This window comes from Apis florea, unplaced genomic scaffold (assembly GCF_048593485.1).
Source record: "Apis florea isolate Af1SG1 unplaced genomic scaffold, ASM4859348v1 contig_3158_pilon, whole genome shotgun sequence".
Lineage (NCBI taxonomy): Eukaryota > Metazoa > Arthropoda > Insecta > Hymenoptera > Apidae > Apis > Apis florea.
In genome coordinates this window covers 595,329-611,937 of record NW_028256713.1, presented here as the reverse complement: position 1 = coordinate 611,937, position 16,609 = coordinate 595,329, and the positions used below count along the sequence as shown (strand labels likewise).

Genomic DNA, 16,609 nt, shown 5'->3' with positions numbered 1-16,609 from the left:
ATATTTGATGTGGCTGGGAAAATATAAATTTGAAAATTTCAATTTTTATGCCTCCTTTAAGGAAGAATACAAAAAGAATACAGGGAAAATCTCTCCTTCCCTCTGTTGTATAACTTTTTTCATCAGATTTCACGAAAAAGTTTTAGACGAAATAAACATCGACTTGGTCTCTTCCGATGAAAAAAAAGAAGAAGAAGAACCGTTAAAAAAAAAACGTGGCACGATTTTTTTTCGCGTGGACAAATTGAAATGGAATCGGTGATCGCGTGACGAGAAAAATATTTCACGATTTGAGGTTGGATACCGAACGATCGAACCTCTCCAGTTCCACGATCGATAATTATCATAGAAATTGGAGAGAATATGCGAAAAATGGTGTATCTCGGGGATTTGGTCGCCATTACGGAGGAACGTGACTTTGACAGGGACGCCATCGACACGGACTCTCTCGAGTCCGAGGTAATGCAACTTATTTACTTCGTTTTTCGTTTCAACAAAATATTCAACAGGGCGTTTCATTAGTTCTTTTTCTTCGTTGACCAGAACTTCTGCTACTTATACTTACCACGTGTATTGGAAAAGATTAAGAAAAAAGAGTGTATGGAATAATAGTTACGAATTCACGAAAGAACAAGTTTTAAGAAAGATAAATCATCTGAGAAAATTTTACTATATAACCACGTGCATTGAAAAATCCCTAGATTAAGAAAAAGGGGTGTATAGAATAATAGTTACGAAATTACGAAAGAAAAAGTTTTAAGAAGAATAAATCATCTGAGAAAATTTTACTATATAACCACGTGCATTGAAAAATCCCTAGATTAAGAAAAAAGGGTGTATAGAATAATAGTTACGAAATTACGAAAGAAAAAGTTTTAAGAAGAATAAATCATCTGAGAAAATTTTACTATATATATAGAAAATTATCTGCATTGAAAAATCCCTAGATTAAGAAAATAAGGTGTATAATAAGTTACGAATTTACGAAAGAAAAAGTTTTAAGAAGAATAAATCATCTGAGAAAATTTTACTATATATATAGAAAATTATCTGCATTGAAAAATCCCTAGATTAAGAAAATAAGGTGTATAATAAGTTACGAATTTACGAAAGAAAAAGTTTTAAGAAGAATAAATCATCTGAGAAAATTTTACTATATATATAGAAAACTATCTGCATTGAAAAATCCCTAGATTAAGAAAAAAAGGTGTATAATAGATATCTGAGAAAATTTTACAATCCAATAACTCAAACTCTTGATGAAAAGTAATATGAATGTGAAACAGTTATTAATACGGAGAGAACAGCAATAAGAGACGTAGCAACAATGGATCGATGATGATGAAATTTTGATGGATGATTTGCGTTTTAAATCAATTTCCATTCATCTTGTGGATGTTGAAAACTCGTTGCATTGTTGCAGGCTATACAATTGTCATCGTGCCCGAAACAGTTGGATCTGAGCAACGGGGGCCTGTCAAGGATTCCCGACAGCGCTATAGCATTTCCGGCGATAGAAGAGCTGATATTGAGCCAAAACCAGCTAACGAACACCAACAACAACCTGACATTGTTGCACAGGTACGAAAACATCCACTTTCACCGTGAATTCATTATTATTATTATTATTGTAACATGTGTTGCGCTCGAAAATTTTTAACGATCTTCATCGAATCTTTCGAATGTATTCGTTAATAGAGAGATTTCGTTATTATAACACGATTGAATTGATGAAATTTTTTCCTCAAAGGTTTCCAAAACTCCGCATCGTTCATTTGGAAAGCAACGAGTTGAGGAGGATACCACGAGAATTGTTGGAGCTCACAGGATTGACCTATCTCAATCTCTCGGACAATAAAATCGAGAAAATTCCGGCCGACATAAGCCAGCTTATCAAGTATGTAGAGTCAATTTTATCAGATTTCGATTGAAACAGGAAACAGGCGTTGCTACTACGCGGCTTGTTTCCTTGCTAATATTCCAATTATACCGAACGATTTAATTTTTTCTTTCTTCACTTTTTTTTTCATTCTCAATTGTTTATTAACGTTTCGTTGAATATTTCTTCCAACATTTTCGAAAACTTAATTTAGCAGTTTTTTTAATAAATTTAAAGAGGAATAATTTGAATGATTGAAATGGAGAAATGATGATTGAGATTAATTTTTTTCTTATTTATTTATTTATTCATTAATCGCGTATATTCACAACTTCGATAAAAACTGACTTTCGAAATCGTTGGCAGTTTCAAAATTGATTTCTGTTCGAGAAATCAGTATATGTATATATATATATATCAAAGCTATCGATAAATGCTGAACAACGTAAAAGAAACCTAAGAAATATGAGATTGCTCGAGTCGCGATTTGACGTGGAATAGCATGGCTGGAACATTGAAGGATAATACTCTTTCACAACGAGGAGAACGATTTCTTCGAAGAAATATTTTCAAATCATATAGAAGAATCGTAATTTTAAGATGTTCTTGACGTCTCCTTTCCATATCCACCGAACAGTCACTTATCAATATTTTAACCGCATAACATTTCGTAAAAGTATTGCTCAAACTGGATTGAATTGGATATTACTGCTCGCGAAACTTTCTTTGTTACAACGGAATTTTAAGGAAGATTAACATTTTCTTAAAATAATAAACGATACATTTAAGTCAACTTAAATAGAAAAACAAAAATAATTCAATCAAGATTGGATTAATTCTTACGACATACAAATTTACATTTAACGATTTATTAATCTATTTGGAAATTCTATTAAAAAAAATTTCCCATCTTTCATCAGACATATCAGGTATCTCGTTTATAATCCTTATAACAGGAATCAACGTTAGAAATCTTTTTCTAATCTTTTTCTAATCGCTTAAAAGATAACTGTAAAATATATATATATATATATATAGAATATATATCTTTCTACTTAAGATATTGAAAATCTCTGTGGTTGTAAGATTTAAAACACTACTGAATCTTAAAATATCGCAAAAAAAGAAAAAAACACGTGTATGTATCATTTTAATATAATGGCAAGGTTCAATGTCGCATACGATAACACGAGTTGCACAAACGATTTCCAGAAACGACATCGAGGTTTATCGGCAATCCGTCGATGAATCGACGAGTCTTCCACGCGGGTGATAACAGAAAGTTATCCGTTAATTAATCGGTGGAAACGCCGAGTCAGATATATTATTCGCCGATTTCCTTGCGATTGCGCCAAGTCGACGGTGTGCTAATTCAGATAAATCGTTTAACTCCATGGATAATTGAGATTAGAATAGAAATCGATATCGCGATGTGGAAACTCGTTACGTCGAAAGTTTTATTATTAAAACGATTAAAATTATTATATTTTCTCTTTTCCAAAACACGGAAATTTAGAAACTTTCTTCCTTCGAAATGTCCACTCAAAATCTTTCGAATCGATATTATCGTACTGGCAAATTAATCCAATATCGCAACGCTAGAATTGCGATAATTAAATTCAGAGATCAAATTTCAAACGAGAAAGGAAACAATTATCGATCAAACGTGTTATCACGAAAGTATAACAAATTATCTATGGATCAAATTTTGAATCGAAGAAAAACAACCATCAATTACTGTACTTGTTAATTAAAAAGTATTGAAAGTGCATTTATTTATAAATCAAATTTTAAGTCGCAATTATCAGCAATTATTCAACTCAACACAATAATATTAAAAATACAACGACTACTTACATTACCAACCAATTTTAAATCGTGATCGTATTGAAAAGACCAATTGTTCAACTCCGACCGAATTACTCTAAACCCAAAATATACCTGTACAAACAAATTTCAAATGAGAATTACAGCGTTAAAAATAAGAGTCGCGAAATGAGTCGAACGTCGTGTTCCAACGTTATATCGCATCGCCTAAAAATACAACAATTACGTAAAGATTAGAACGAATATATCTCCGGGCCGGTGATTTTAATCGTGCATAAAACTCGGTTGGCCAAATCCTCTCTCTCTCTCGAAGCAGAGATAAACGGGAGGGGGTCGTACGTTGGCCAATAAATCGCGCAAAGCGTCTCATCTCTCGGCTCGATCGCGAGAGGCCCTCCTGTAATTAAGCCGGAGATTACGTAAAGTTTCTCGAAAAGTGGTTTCCACTGGCCGGAAACCGGGATGCCACACGGATGCCCGGGACGAGAAGGAACTACGGGCGTGAGCACGAGCCCACTACTAACATACATACCACGGGCGTCCCACGCCACGCGTCCATACACCTTTTCGAAGGAAGGAGGAGAGAAATAAAAACGAGGTGTACTCGTCGAGCGCTCGAAGGCAAGTTGGTGGAGGGTTTGGATGGTTGGGCAACAGAAGATCGGGGTGCAGTGGCGCGGAAACAGAGCCGCGTGGAAGAAGGGGCCGCGTGCGGCGAATTAATGCTGCGAAACTTTCCAATAATCGGCTGGCCGTATTTGCCTCTGGCTCTGGGTTGAAATGCGATATGAAATATGGAGGATGATTTCGTGGAGGGAATTTTCGGGCTCGAGGCGATGAATTAATAAAGAAAAACGTTGATAAATGCGCGTAATAATTGGCGCAAATATGGAAAATTGCAGATTTTCGGGAAGGAAATGATTCTTCTGATTTTGGATTAATTAAATTATGGATGGAAATAAATATGGTTATTATTTTTGTCCGGTTAAGTAATGGATTATGAAAGAGACTTTGGATTATTGCCATATTTGAAAGGTATTTACAATAAATATTCGTATGTGTGTTACAAATGATTGTGTAATTAAAGTAAATCGTGGTTAATTGTTAAAAGAAAAACAAAAAAAATATGGAATCATTTCTTTGCGGCTTTTGATTGTTTGATTGTTCTAACGTTAATAAGGAAGAATTTTTTTTTATTGTAGTTTCTACTGTACTAGATATTCTTTTCAATCAAATGGTGATCGAAATTGCCAGGAAATAAATGAGAAAAAAATAAATATTTTAGATAATTGTTATATTGAAGAGGCTATAAATTATTAATTTCAATGTTTAATAAAAAAAATTTATATATACATGTTTTATTATGTATCTGCAATTTTCTATAAATTTATTCTCGTATCTGTGCTTATCATTGTTCAAATAAATTTTAATCATAATTGCGCTCAATTACAAAACTTGAACCTTGAAATTTGTGCACGTGTTGTTAATTAATGATAATGGTACCGATTCCCCTTCCTGACCTTATGCTGTTTTATTTCCTCCTCGCTGTAATCATATAATTTGACTAAATTACTGCGAGGAAAAACGAAATGAAACCAGATAACTAATAATTTAACTAGATATGTGAACGAAGCTTAGTTATATAATAGGACAAATTAGTATTTCTAAATTCTTCTAAAGATTATTCTCCTATAAAAGAAGAATACGATGTAGAATATTTAAGAGCGAATAAGTAGAATAGAAAAAACATTAAATAATAGAATTTACGATTTTTCTACTAGTTTTTATATAGAAAGTATGTCATATTAAACTTGCTGCAATAATCTTCGGAATAAATATAATAAAAATAATAATTTCATGCATTCCAGAAAATTCTATCGAGAATTTGAATTTTAAAACGTTTCCAACCTTGTTGGAATAATGTTAAATGTTTCTCGTTAATGTAAGAATTCCATTCGTCATAATGAAAATACATTAACCAATTTTCTTAAGTTTGTTATTGAGGTTGGTCAAATGGAAAATGGCGGTCGAAACAGAGAATGCAAATGAAGGTTTGAAAAAGAAGGTTTGAACGAATTCAAATTCAATTTCGATTTATACTCAACATCGATTGTTTATTACAATTACACATTTAAAGATATTACTTTACGGATATTAAAGGATAGAATTGCTTATTACGTTAACCGCTTTTACCAAATGTGAACGAACTCGTTCATTATTCATAAGTGAAAGAGGAATTCCTTGGTACGATTAAAACTGTACGTGATGCATTGCGTAAAATAAATGAACCAATGTTCTTGCGCATTGCATTTCGCGAATAACAATAAAAAGAAAATTTATTTAGTTGTCCAATAGTTGTGATAATTACCTCGTAATTATTTAAAAATTGCAGAAATAGATTAGTAAGAAGAAGAATAAAAAGAAATCCTTGTTTCATAATAACGTATAATATTTCTATACACATAATCTTAGCAAATGTTTTATTTTCCTTCTTTATCATAATTAACGGTATAATTTTGACGTCAATTTAACGGTACAACATCTTGGATGGATACGAAACACGCGAACATTTCCTTTTTTTTCCTTTGGTAAATTTAAAAAATTAGTAAAAAAAAAAAAAGAGAGAGAAGAGAAAGATTGCAGTATCGAGTAGAATCCTTTATAAAATTGCGTGTACAATAAGTGTACAAAATCTTTTTAAAAAGTAGTTTCCTCCGATAATTTCTTCGTTACGAGGAACGAAATTAATTTTCATCTGACAAGAAAAGAAAAGCAGGCAAAATTTGCGAAAAAATTCTTTGCCATTCTTACCCGTCAAAAATGTCGAAATCCAAAGAAAGGGGGAAAACGAAAGACTTATCCGAGACTATCCATTTTCATAAAAATTATCCTCGATAATTCTTCGAGTCACGGTGACGCTAAAATCCTATGAAAGACGCAATTACGATGGGGAAGAGAAAGAAAGAAGAATGAGAAAAAAGGGAAAGAGGATGGCCAAAAGGACCAACAGGCCGTTTCCCCCCGAAGGGGCGAAAGAACCGTTTAAAATATTCAACGGGGTCTCTTGGAGGCCGAGCAAGCAACGAGGAGGAGATCTTAAAGAAGAATCTTCTTCGAGTTTCCCAACTCGGAGGGAAAAACACGGAGCCATTCGCGAGAAGGGCAATTTAAAAGCTCCTTATCACCTGGATTCCTTTTTTTCCTGCGAACGAGCCACACTCCGCCAGGAACAATGCGATGCCGATCAAACAGTGGAACCGTGCAATTCCCGATCAAACGTCGAGATCGAGAGGAGCAAGCCTCGTTGCTTCAGTTATTCGTCCAGTTATGCGCGATCGCAGAAGATGCGAAGATCGTGGATTGAAAAGCATTGAATATATTTTCTTTTTGAAACCCAAATTTTTTTTTTCTTTTTCTTCTTTTTAAGTCCTTGTTAATCTGTTGGAGAAGAAACGATGACAATCGTATCGGTGGAAGTAAAAAAAATATGTTGGATTTGAAAGAAAATTGAAAAGAGGAAGATATCCTTGATTCTACTTGAAGAAAATTAGAATTATTGTCATGATGGTAAGAATTATTACGCAAAACGTTTCGTGTGGGATAACTATATATGTATATATATTATCTCAGAGTGAAAGTAAAAGGAATCTACGCAACAAAGTAGAAAAAATAATTTAATACGTAAAAAAACAAACGTGGATAATAAACAGATGTTTGCATCTATATAAACAGATATAGTTCTTCCTCAACTTTGCTTTCTGGTGTCTCGATTATTCAACCTAGTAATTCCTCGACTCTCTGTCTTATCCGAAAAACCAAGCATTGTTATTATATTGCCAGTAAATCGAAGCTTTCCAAGGAGTTTCCAACTTCTGTGCAACGAAACCAGGTCATCAAGGTACATACATACCTCGTTCCAACTCCGTTAACCAGGAACCAATCGCTGGTTGTTGGTACACAAGCAGGCCAGGAATCAGCATAAACCAACTTACACCACTGGCAAAAGCTAATCTTTCCTTTCTGTTACGTCACAGTGGCCAGCCAAGCCATCCTTGATCTCCTCCCTCTTTCTTCTTCGATGCAGGAACTGCTTGGATACGCTTCGACTCGTAACGGACTTCTTAGTATCCTGAAGAACTCGTGTGAGCGTGCACCAACTTGTAACTTCACAATTCTATGGTATCCTGAACTATTGACGGCTGGCTGAGTGACGTTTGCACAGTCCCTGTGGAAGAAACTGTTCAACTATTTAACTGAAGGTCGTTTGAGTGTGAAGCTGAAGCGGTTATTCAAAACACTTTGCTATATTGGTGATCATATTGAAGAAAATTATGCAGTGGATTTATTGGAAGAATATATTGAATATGAGTCGCCTGAAATGAAATTCTGTTAAGGAACTCGATTCAAGAAGTTTCTTGAAATTGTGAGGGTAATGTTTGAGTATTGTATTGAAGAAATTAGTTATAATATTGTTATTGTAATGCTGATATTGTGAAGAAAAAAAATTTGGAAAATTTTATTAGTGTTGAAAACTTTGAGGAATAATATTTGAAAAAAAAAATAGTATCGTATAAAATGATATTTGAAAATAGTATGGTACTATTATAATTGAAGTGGAAAATTATTAAATGGACTATATTTTTTAGTAGTGTTAAAAAAGTTTACTCAAGAGTTTATTATTAAGTTATTTGTGAACATTTGTTGGAATAATGGAATGTATATATTTTAACTATTACCTGTATCTCTTTGTTTAACACGACAATTATAATTTTCAAGTTGAAAGAACTTTATTAAGAATTTTAAGATTCTAGAATTCGCTAACCATTCTCTGATGCAATAAAATGGAACAAGTCTAAGCAATAAAAGATCTATAAATTGTTTAAAAAGATCGACAATAAATAGTTTAGACGATAGCGAATTCTATTAAAGAATTTAATGGAGTTGAAACATTGAATTTACATTGTTTTGTAATGTTTTATTTTATTAAGTTTATTATAGCGTAAATAACGAATTAATGAAATATATATTGAACTATTAAAATGACATGGAAGAACTTTATTTACGAGATTACGAAATTATATTTTAATAAATTTTTAAACTTTTTATAATATATAACAAGAAGTTTAAAAAACGCAAACAATATTTTCAGAAGAATACAGTGTTTCAGTTATTCATTAGAGAGTGCTAAAAAGAATGATCTAGATCTTTAGGCATATTCTACGTTTTTTAAGCATCAGGCGAAGAATAAGTAATGATGAAGCAGGTGACGAGAAGTGACTGTCTCCTTTGGAAATAAGTGCGTGCTTAGTAAACAAAAAGATACAAAGAAGATATAAAATGATATTTTGATACGATAAAAAAATGAAGAAAAATAGCAGCTAAATAAAATAATATAATAAATTAGATATGAAATTAGATTAATATAAAAATCTTGGTCTCAATTTTTTTTAATACGATATTTAATACAATTTTTCTAAAAAAGCAAAAAAAAAAAAAAGATTTTTTTTACAATTTTCAAATACGTAACGTTAATTAATCAATATAATGAATTATATCCAATTTTTAACTTATCTTTATTGTTTAAAACAGCGATGATTTCGATTTTACTTTAAAAACTGAAAGTCTATTCGATGACACAGATGCTTACTGCCAGGAAGGTTTTCACCATAATTTGAAACTTTCTACTCAAGTGCACATCCTGTAGGCGGCCCGCTCGTTTAGGTTCACCGATTCGTTTGTCCGTGCAACGAGGGTGCAACGTGCATTGACATCGAATCGCTGTAACTGTAATGTTAATTTATGTCGATTAAGTACAATTAAACTGAAAATGAGAAATGTCATGCAATATGTTGATAAAAAAACAGTAAATGATTTTTATTTTATTGAAATTTTTATAAATTATTTATACAATATTTTATAAAAAATTAAAAATTAAACTATTAATTATTAAAATAATATTTCATCTAAAAAATATTTGTAATGAAACACCAAAATCACTAAAAATAATTGTTCACAGCCTCAAAGAGCTAATATTGGATCGTAATGGAATCAAAGAGCTGCCATATGAACTCATCGAGTTGAAGAACTTGAGAAACATTTCTTTAGCTGGAAATTGCCTCACCAGTTTGCCATCTTTCTTCAACATGCGTGCCCTAGCATTAACGGTAACGTTTCACAAAATTATTAACAATATTTTGTAATTCAAAATTCACGTAGAAGCACTGTTACGATGAATAACCATAGAACGATGCGATGTGGCAACTTATGTTGTAACAAATATATTAATTCCAGACCAATGAATCAAGCAATTATTCCGATTAATTAAATTCAAAGAAAGAAAAACTTGTATTAGAAATCAAATCGATATGAATTCTGAAATTCGATAAAATATTTTATTTTTCATTGTTATACAATTAAAATTTTATCGAATAATTTTGTTTGTTGAAGATCGATACAAGTGTTTAATAAAAATTGATACAATATTCATCGAATCATTTCGAAATCTTATCAATTTTAAGCAATCTCAATTCATGTGATGATAATTTAAATGTATGATATTAAATAAAGATAAATTGACAAAGTATAGTTCAAATTTTTGAAGTAAATTAAAATTTATAATCGTTATCTACTAAAAAATACTGATACAATATATAATTTTTGTACATGGTAGAATATAAAATAAACACTATAGTGTATTAACGATATTTCAAAGTTTACACACGGAACATATAATTCAACGAGTTATGTTTTACTTTATTAATGACCCAGCTTGCGCCGGGTACACAAAAAATTAGTCTATAGACTCATCAATTGTTCCCCTCCACGGAAATCTTTAGTAAAAGGCGAAAGATTTATGCGTGATTTGAAGGGAAACCAGAGTGCTGAGGCATGGTTTCGAACATCTTTATGTATACCTCTGAACATATTTTAGTTTCGAGAAACTCGGTCGAATAGTTTGCCACCTAGCGGTCGAATAAGGTACTAATGCTTGTAGATATATATAGTGTACTACTATATATAGTATATGAGTATATTATCTTATAATATACGTATAAGACTTAAATAAATTTATTTTTATTATTAATAATATTAATTATAATATTAATAATAAAATAACGAAATTAAAAATTGTTTCTGATAATATTATAAATTATATTTATATTAGAAAATTAATTTTTTCAATATTTTTAGGACGTATTATCAAAAACAGACCATAACAAAGGTTGTAAAGATGAAAAGAATCAAAATAATTTGTATAAAGTTAATCTTCGAAATAATCAATTAAAAGGAAATATCATACTTGGAAACTACGGAGTAAGTGCTTCATAAATATATTCATAATTAGAATTATATTTAATAATCTTAAATGATTAATGATCGTTATTGTTTTTATTTCTTTTTTAATCAAGAATTTAACGCATCTAGACGTCAGTGAAAATAGCATTGAGAAATTGGACATCAGTGCTCTTCAAGAATTGAGAAGCGTTCGTTGCGCGCGAAATATTTTAACAGAACTGACGGTCTGCGGGAGAAATATTGTTTCTCTTATTGCTGGAAACAACAGTAAGATCTTTTTTATTTTTCTTATCATATATGTGTGTAAATATATTTACCATATATGGACATAAAAAATTTTTATTTGAGAAAACTATTTTGTCATATTACAGAATTAAAAAAATTAACTATCGAGCCAGTGCCTGTGAATCTTGAACATCTAGATGTTTCTTAGTAAGTAAAAATAAAATAATAAATACATAAAGTAATACTATTAAATAGTAATATTATATATAGTAATAATATTAAATAATTTTCAAAACACGAAATTACATAATATTATTATATAGCACAATTTGTTTTTTAAGTTTGATATATTTAATTTCTTGTATAATTTACTTAATTTTGAATTTAATTAAAGAATTATAAAACACGTAAGATGTATTAACACGTAAGAAATCCACAATCCAAAATTTAAAAAAATATACATGTGATATAACATATTCATATTTTCATGTTATCAATCATTGAAGCATATTTATCGATAATTTAAATATAAACTATGTTAACATTATGTTTTTATATAAATTCATTTTAGTAACAATTTAGACGCACTTCCGGAATGGATATCAGATCTACCTTTGTTGCGCGCACTTTTTGCGTCTCACAACGCTTTAACAGCCCTTCCAGACAGATTATTAACACAGCCGTCGAGACTGGAAGTTCTTCACTTACCCCACAATAGACTGCAAGCTCTTCCGCCACCTAGGAAACCACTAAACATCGTTCATTTGACGCTACAAGACAATGCACTGACAGCATTACCAACGACTTTCTTCATCAACACGGAAAAGTATGCGAATAGTTTAATTTCCTGAACACAATATAATATACAGGGTGATATAGCATATATTAAGAAATAATAGTTTTTGAAAATAAAAGTTAGAAACATTAATATTAATAATTTAAAATATATTTTTTTAAATATTTGTATTTTATTAAAATAAGAAAAAAAAGAAAAATTAGTTTTCTATTTTAAAACATATAATTCCGTTCTATAGAATGAAAGTATTGAATCTTTCCAACAACCGATTGTCAGAACTTCCACACTTTGGAGAAGGAAATAAAAATCGACATAATAATCACAGTTTGGAGAAATTATATCTCACTGCAAATTGTTTAACAGACACTGCTTTGGATGCTCTTGCAAAATTTACATCTTTAAGAGTTCTTCATATAGCTTATAATACTTTAGACACGCTTTCAGAAAGGTATAAAATTTACGAACTTTCATTATTATTTTAATATTTTATAATAAAATTGAAAATTAAAAGACTATTAATTTATAGTTGTATAGCTTCATGGAGAGATCTAGAAGAATTAGTATTATCTGGAAATCGTCTTCAATATCTGCCAGATAATATGGCCAATTTACGACATTTACGCGTATTGCGTGTCCATTCCAATCGACTTTTGACTTGTCCAACATTTAATAAAACAGCATCGTTAAAAGTAATTTTACTATTAAAATTATTAATATATTATATAAAAATATATATATATATAATATATAATATATGGATATTTATTTAATTTCAATAATAGTAAATTTAATATTTAACGTCAATTAAATGATTACTTTTTATAGGTATTGGATTTAGCTCATAATCAATTAGATAGAGTAAATTTAGCTACTCTGGTGCCACCGCAACTTCAATTTCTTGACATATCTTGCAATTCAAGACTTCACGTAGATCCTAGACAATTCCAGGTATATAGGTCTCAACGACCAATATCATTGGTCGATGTATCTGGACAGAATAGACCGAGTCTGCCTTCGCATCCTCATCAGCAAGAAATTGTTTCCTCGGAAAAAAGTTCGGAACAGCCTTGGAGATTAGGATTTTCAGAAACAGCAGGATGTAGAGAAAGGTCGGATTTATAAAATTCTCTTTACATTAATTCTCTCAGTTTTATTATGCTATAAATTCTAGATATTCCTATAACAAAGGAAATGAAAATTTTCCAAATTTTAAAATTCATTTCAAATCGTGATCAGATAATTCGTATGCGCAGATTGTACGTATCCCAAATTCGAATGCCATCGTTTTGCAACATAGAAGGCCTATTCGGTATATTCGATGGCGGTTCGAACCAAGAAGCACCGAGCGCACTCCAAGAAATGATTCCACGCCTTTTGCTGGAGGAAAGAACCGTTCGAGAGACGTCAAAAGAATATTTAAAATATACGTTACTATCTGCCCATAGGGAATTGAAAGATAAGGGTCAGAAATATGGGATCGATGCAACTCTCGTGCATATTGTTAGAATACAATTGCAACAAGGATATCCGAAAGCACCAACGAAATATTTGTTGAAAGTAGCAACTTCTGGAGACGCAAAAGCAGTTCTCTGCAGAGCAGCTGGTCCATTAATTTTGGCTCCACCTAAGAAGCAATCTATGAAGAATCAATTAGGAAACGCAGCTATGTTTCCTCTTGTTGTTCCTGATCCTACATTCGAAGAGGTAGAGTTAGAGGATGATGATGAATTTATTATAATTGGTAATAAAAAATTATGGGAAGTACTGAGCATTCAGGAAGCTGTTCGAGAAGCCAGAGCAGAGGCCAGTCCTGTTTTAGCTGCTAAAAGGCTTCAAGATCTGGCACAAGCTTATGGAGCAGAGGATAATTTGAGCATTGTAGTTGTGCGACTAACGGGACCTAATCAGGGTGATTTAGATCAGTTGATGAGGGAATTGAGACATGCTGTTGGAAAGAATAGAGGTCAAACCGAGACAGGGTGTCCTTGTCCTTGTTGCATGCCTCCGGCAGCTCATAAACCACCGGGACCTTGCTGCTGTCACGCGAACGAAGGCTATTATTTGAATGGCGTGTTGAAAAGCATAGTGAATAGGTGAGAAGTCCACATGAAATTATATAATAACAATTTTATAAAGTGTATAATGGAATTAAAAGTGGACTAGCAATACAATTGAAATAGGATTGAAATCATATTTTTATAAAAAATATTATATATTTAAATGAAAAGTTTGAATGATTTTAAATGATATAGGTCAAACAAAGGTCACAATGGATCCGGTAGATATTTTAAAAACCGTCGATCAACACAAGAAAATGAAAGTCCGCCATATAAAGATGATAGAAGTTCACCAAGTGGTCAATCAGACCAAGCTAGTGATAGTACTTTAAAATCGAGATATCCTTCTGGTAGAGTTTGGTCTGGAAGTGCTGCTTCTAGAGCCACGAACAAAGCTCGTCAAAGTGTTCTTGTGAACGAAAACAGCACAAGAAAGGTAAATGAATATTTTAATTTGTTAAATTGTTTTTTTCTTAAATTTACTACACTAAATATATTTTAATATAATATATAAATATATATATTTTCCAATATATATATAAAGTTTATTTAAAATTTTCTGTAAACAAATTTTTTAAGAAAAAATTGTTTATGTGTTGATATCAATTACAAAAAACAATTCAAGCTTTCAACGATATTTAAATAATCATTTCGTATCCAAAGTAATAAATATCGAAATAAATATATCCGAATTTTAATGTGAATAATTATAAATTTTAAAATCCATTGTTCTCTCTTTTTCTGTTTTACATTTTCTTTCACTCGTTAAATAAGTCATGCAAAATTTCTAAGACTTATCCGGTCACTTAAAATCTTTGGTGACTATGCATTTTAATCTCAACATTCAAGTCTTTCACACGTTCGAAACAGTAAATCAGTGACTCATAATTTACATTCACATTAAATTTCTTCGATAATACATACATAAACATATTTATTCTATTTATAAATTATCTTATACTACATAACAAAAATGAAGATATCAACTACTTTGACGGCCCAAGAAGACACTATATCCGAGAGATCTGGCGCTTTGAGCGAAGAGCAGTTTCGTTGTTGGGAATATATGCTGGAGCAAAATACTCAACTCTTGTTCGACAAGGAATTGGACACTTTAACGAAGACTCCACTACGACGAGGTCAATCGAGATCCACGCCTCAATTAGCTGGCAATTTGCCTTTTCTATCGAAGAGGTTTGGAAGTGCCAGATCCTTTAATCCTTCTCTATCAAGACCACCCATTGTTCGATTCGGTAGTGGAAGAAGATTACTAAACGGAGGTCCAAATGCGGCTTATTTTGGCAGTTTACAGAGACTAATGCCATATAATCTTGAGTATGATTTTGCTGTAATTCAAGAAAGAAACGGATTAGATTCATTAGAACAAGACGCAACGAGAATGCAACAATATTGGGGAGTGGCTACAACTGAATTATAATTCGCAAGTTACATAAAATCATGATGTTGAAAGATATACATATACACATTATTGTTATTTAACAGTTATTTAACAGATGTGAGATATTAGAAATTGGACTTATATTTTAAATAGAAAAACATAAAAAGTGGCAATAAAATGTTGTGAGTTGATAAAACACGAGCTGTTGAGCTTTAGATGATTGCAACATTGTGAGAACTATTTAGTTGACTATCTCAATTGAAATCATAGCATTGTTTACTTTGTTTCACAAAAGAATTTCATAAAGATATTGAAAAAATACTAATAAAATAATGATTTTAAATTTATTATTTCAAATATATTATATATTAGTGCATTGTAGGAATTTTATATAGAAAAATTTATTATTTTTCTTTATTCTTAAAACAAAACTTATTTAATTAATTTTTTATTTCGCAAAAAAAAATTATTATTGAGATTTTTTATTATCCTAATATATTGGATGTATACTTGATATATTAGATCATTACATTAAACTAATCTATGTAATTATTTACATTTTGAATCTATACAAATTATTATGGAAGATGAAATATTGAAAATGAAATTGAAACAATATTTTTTTATTTGTTGAGCAGAAAAATAAAAAATGTTCGTAATTATATAATCTTGTTGCCAAATATAAGGTAATAAATTATATATTACATATTTTTTTTAAATATTGCATAAGTATAAAATCAAATTTATATAAACATGCTTTTTTAAAACATATAAATATATATAAAAAGAAATATAAATAAATATAAAATATGAAATATCATTATAAATTGTAAATATGGTTTTAAAAACAAAAAAAAACATTGAATAAGTACATAGTAAAGTATATTTAAATATTGTATATATATATATATATATAAGTATTATATTTTAAGTATATTATATTCTGAAGTTTACATAAAATATATGTAAACATAAATTTTCAGTTGAAACGACTGATTAAGATAAGTTATCATGAAAGACTAGAAAGCTAAACATTTAGCTTTAAGATATATGTTTCTACTCAACAAATAAGATCTCATTATTTATACAAAGTATATGTATTATAATAAATTTTAAAAATTAATCAAAAA

General features: G+C 30.6%; 1 protein-coding gene and 1 non-coding gene across 2 annotated transcripts in view; one reads left to right on the top strand and one right to left on the bottom strand.

Annotated features, from left to right (window-relative positions):
* The window catches only part of Phlpp (PH domain leucine-rich repeat protein phosphatase), a 90,488-nt gene extending 73,879 nt beyond the window's left edge, over positions 1-16,609 (top strand). The window contains exons 5-17 of the mRNA XM_086909654.1: positions 1,424-1,581; positions 1,751-1,897; positions 9,723-9,870; positions 10,898-11,020; positions 11,116-11,269; positions 11,374-11,434; positions 11,799-12,053; positions 12,262-12,471; positions 12,550-12,712; positions 12,849-13,132; positions 13,277-14,116; positions 14,276-14,516; positions 15,060-16,609. Of these exons, the coding sequence (XP_086765780.1) occupies positions 1,424-1,581; positions 1,751-1,897; positions 9,723-9,870; positions 10,898-11,020; positions 11,116-11,269; positions 11,374-11,434; positions 11,799-12,053; positions 12,262-12,471; positions 12,550-12,712; positions 12,849-13,132; positions 13,277-14,116; positions 14,276-14,516; positions 15,060-15,518 (3,243 nt within the window). The 3' untranslated portion in view covers positions 15,519-16,609. The remainder of the gene's footprint in view (positions 1-1,423; positions 1,582-1,750; positions 1,898-9,722; positions 9,871-10,897; positions 11,021-11,115; positions 11,270-11,373; positions 11,435-11,798; positions 12,054-12,261; positions 12,472-12,549; positions 12,713-12,848; positions 13,133-13,276; positions 14,117-14,275; positions 14,517-15,059) is intronic.
* Positions 10,468-10,588, bottom strand: LOC116415592 (U5 spliceosomal RNA). Its single transcript, XR_004226219.1, has one exon. It is a non-coding gene; the product is annotated as a U5 spliceosomal RNA (small nuclear RNA).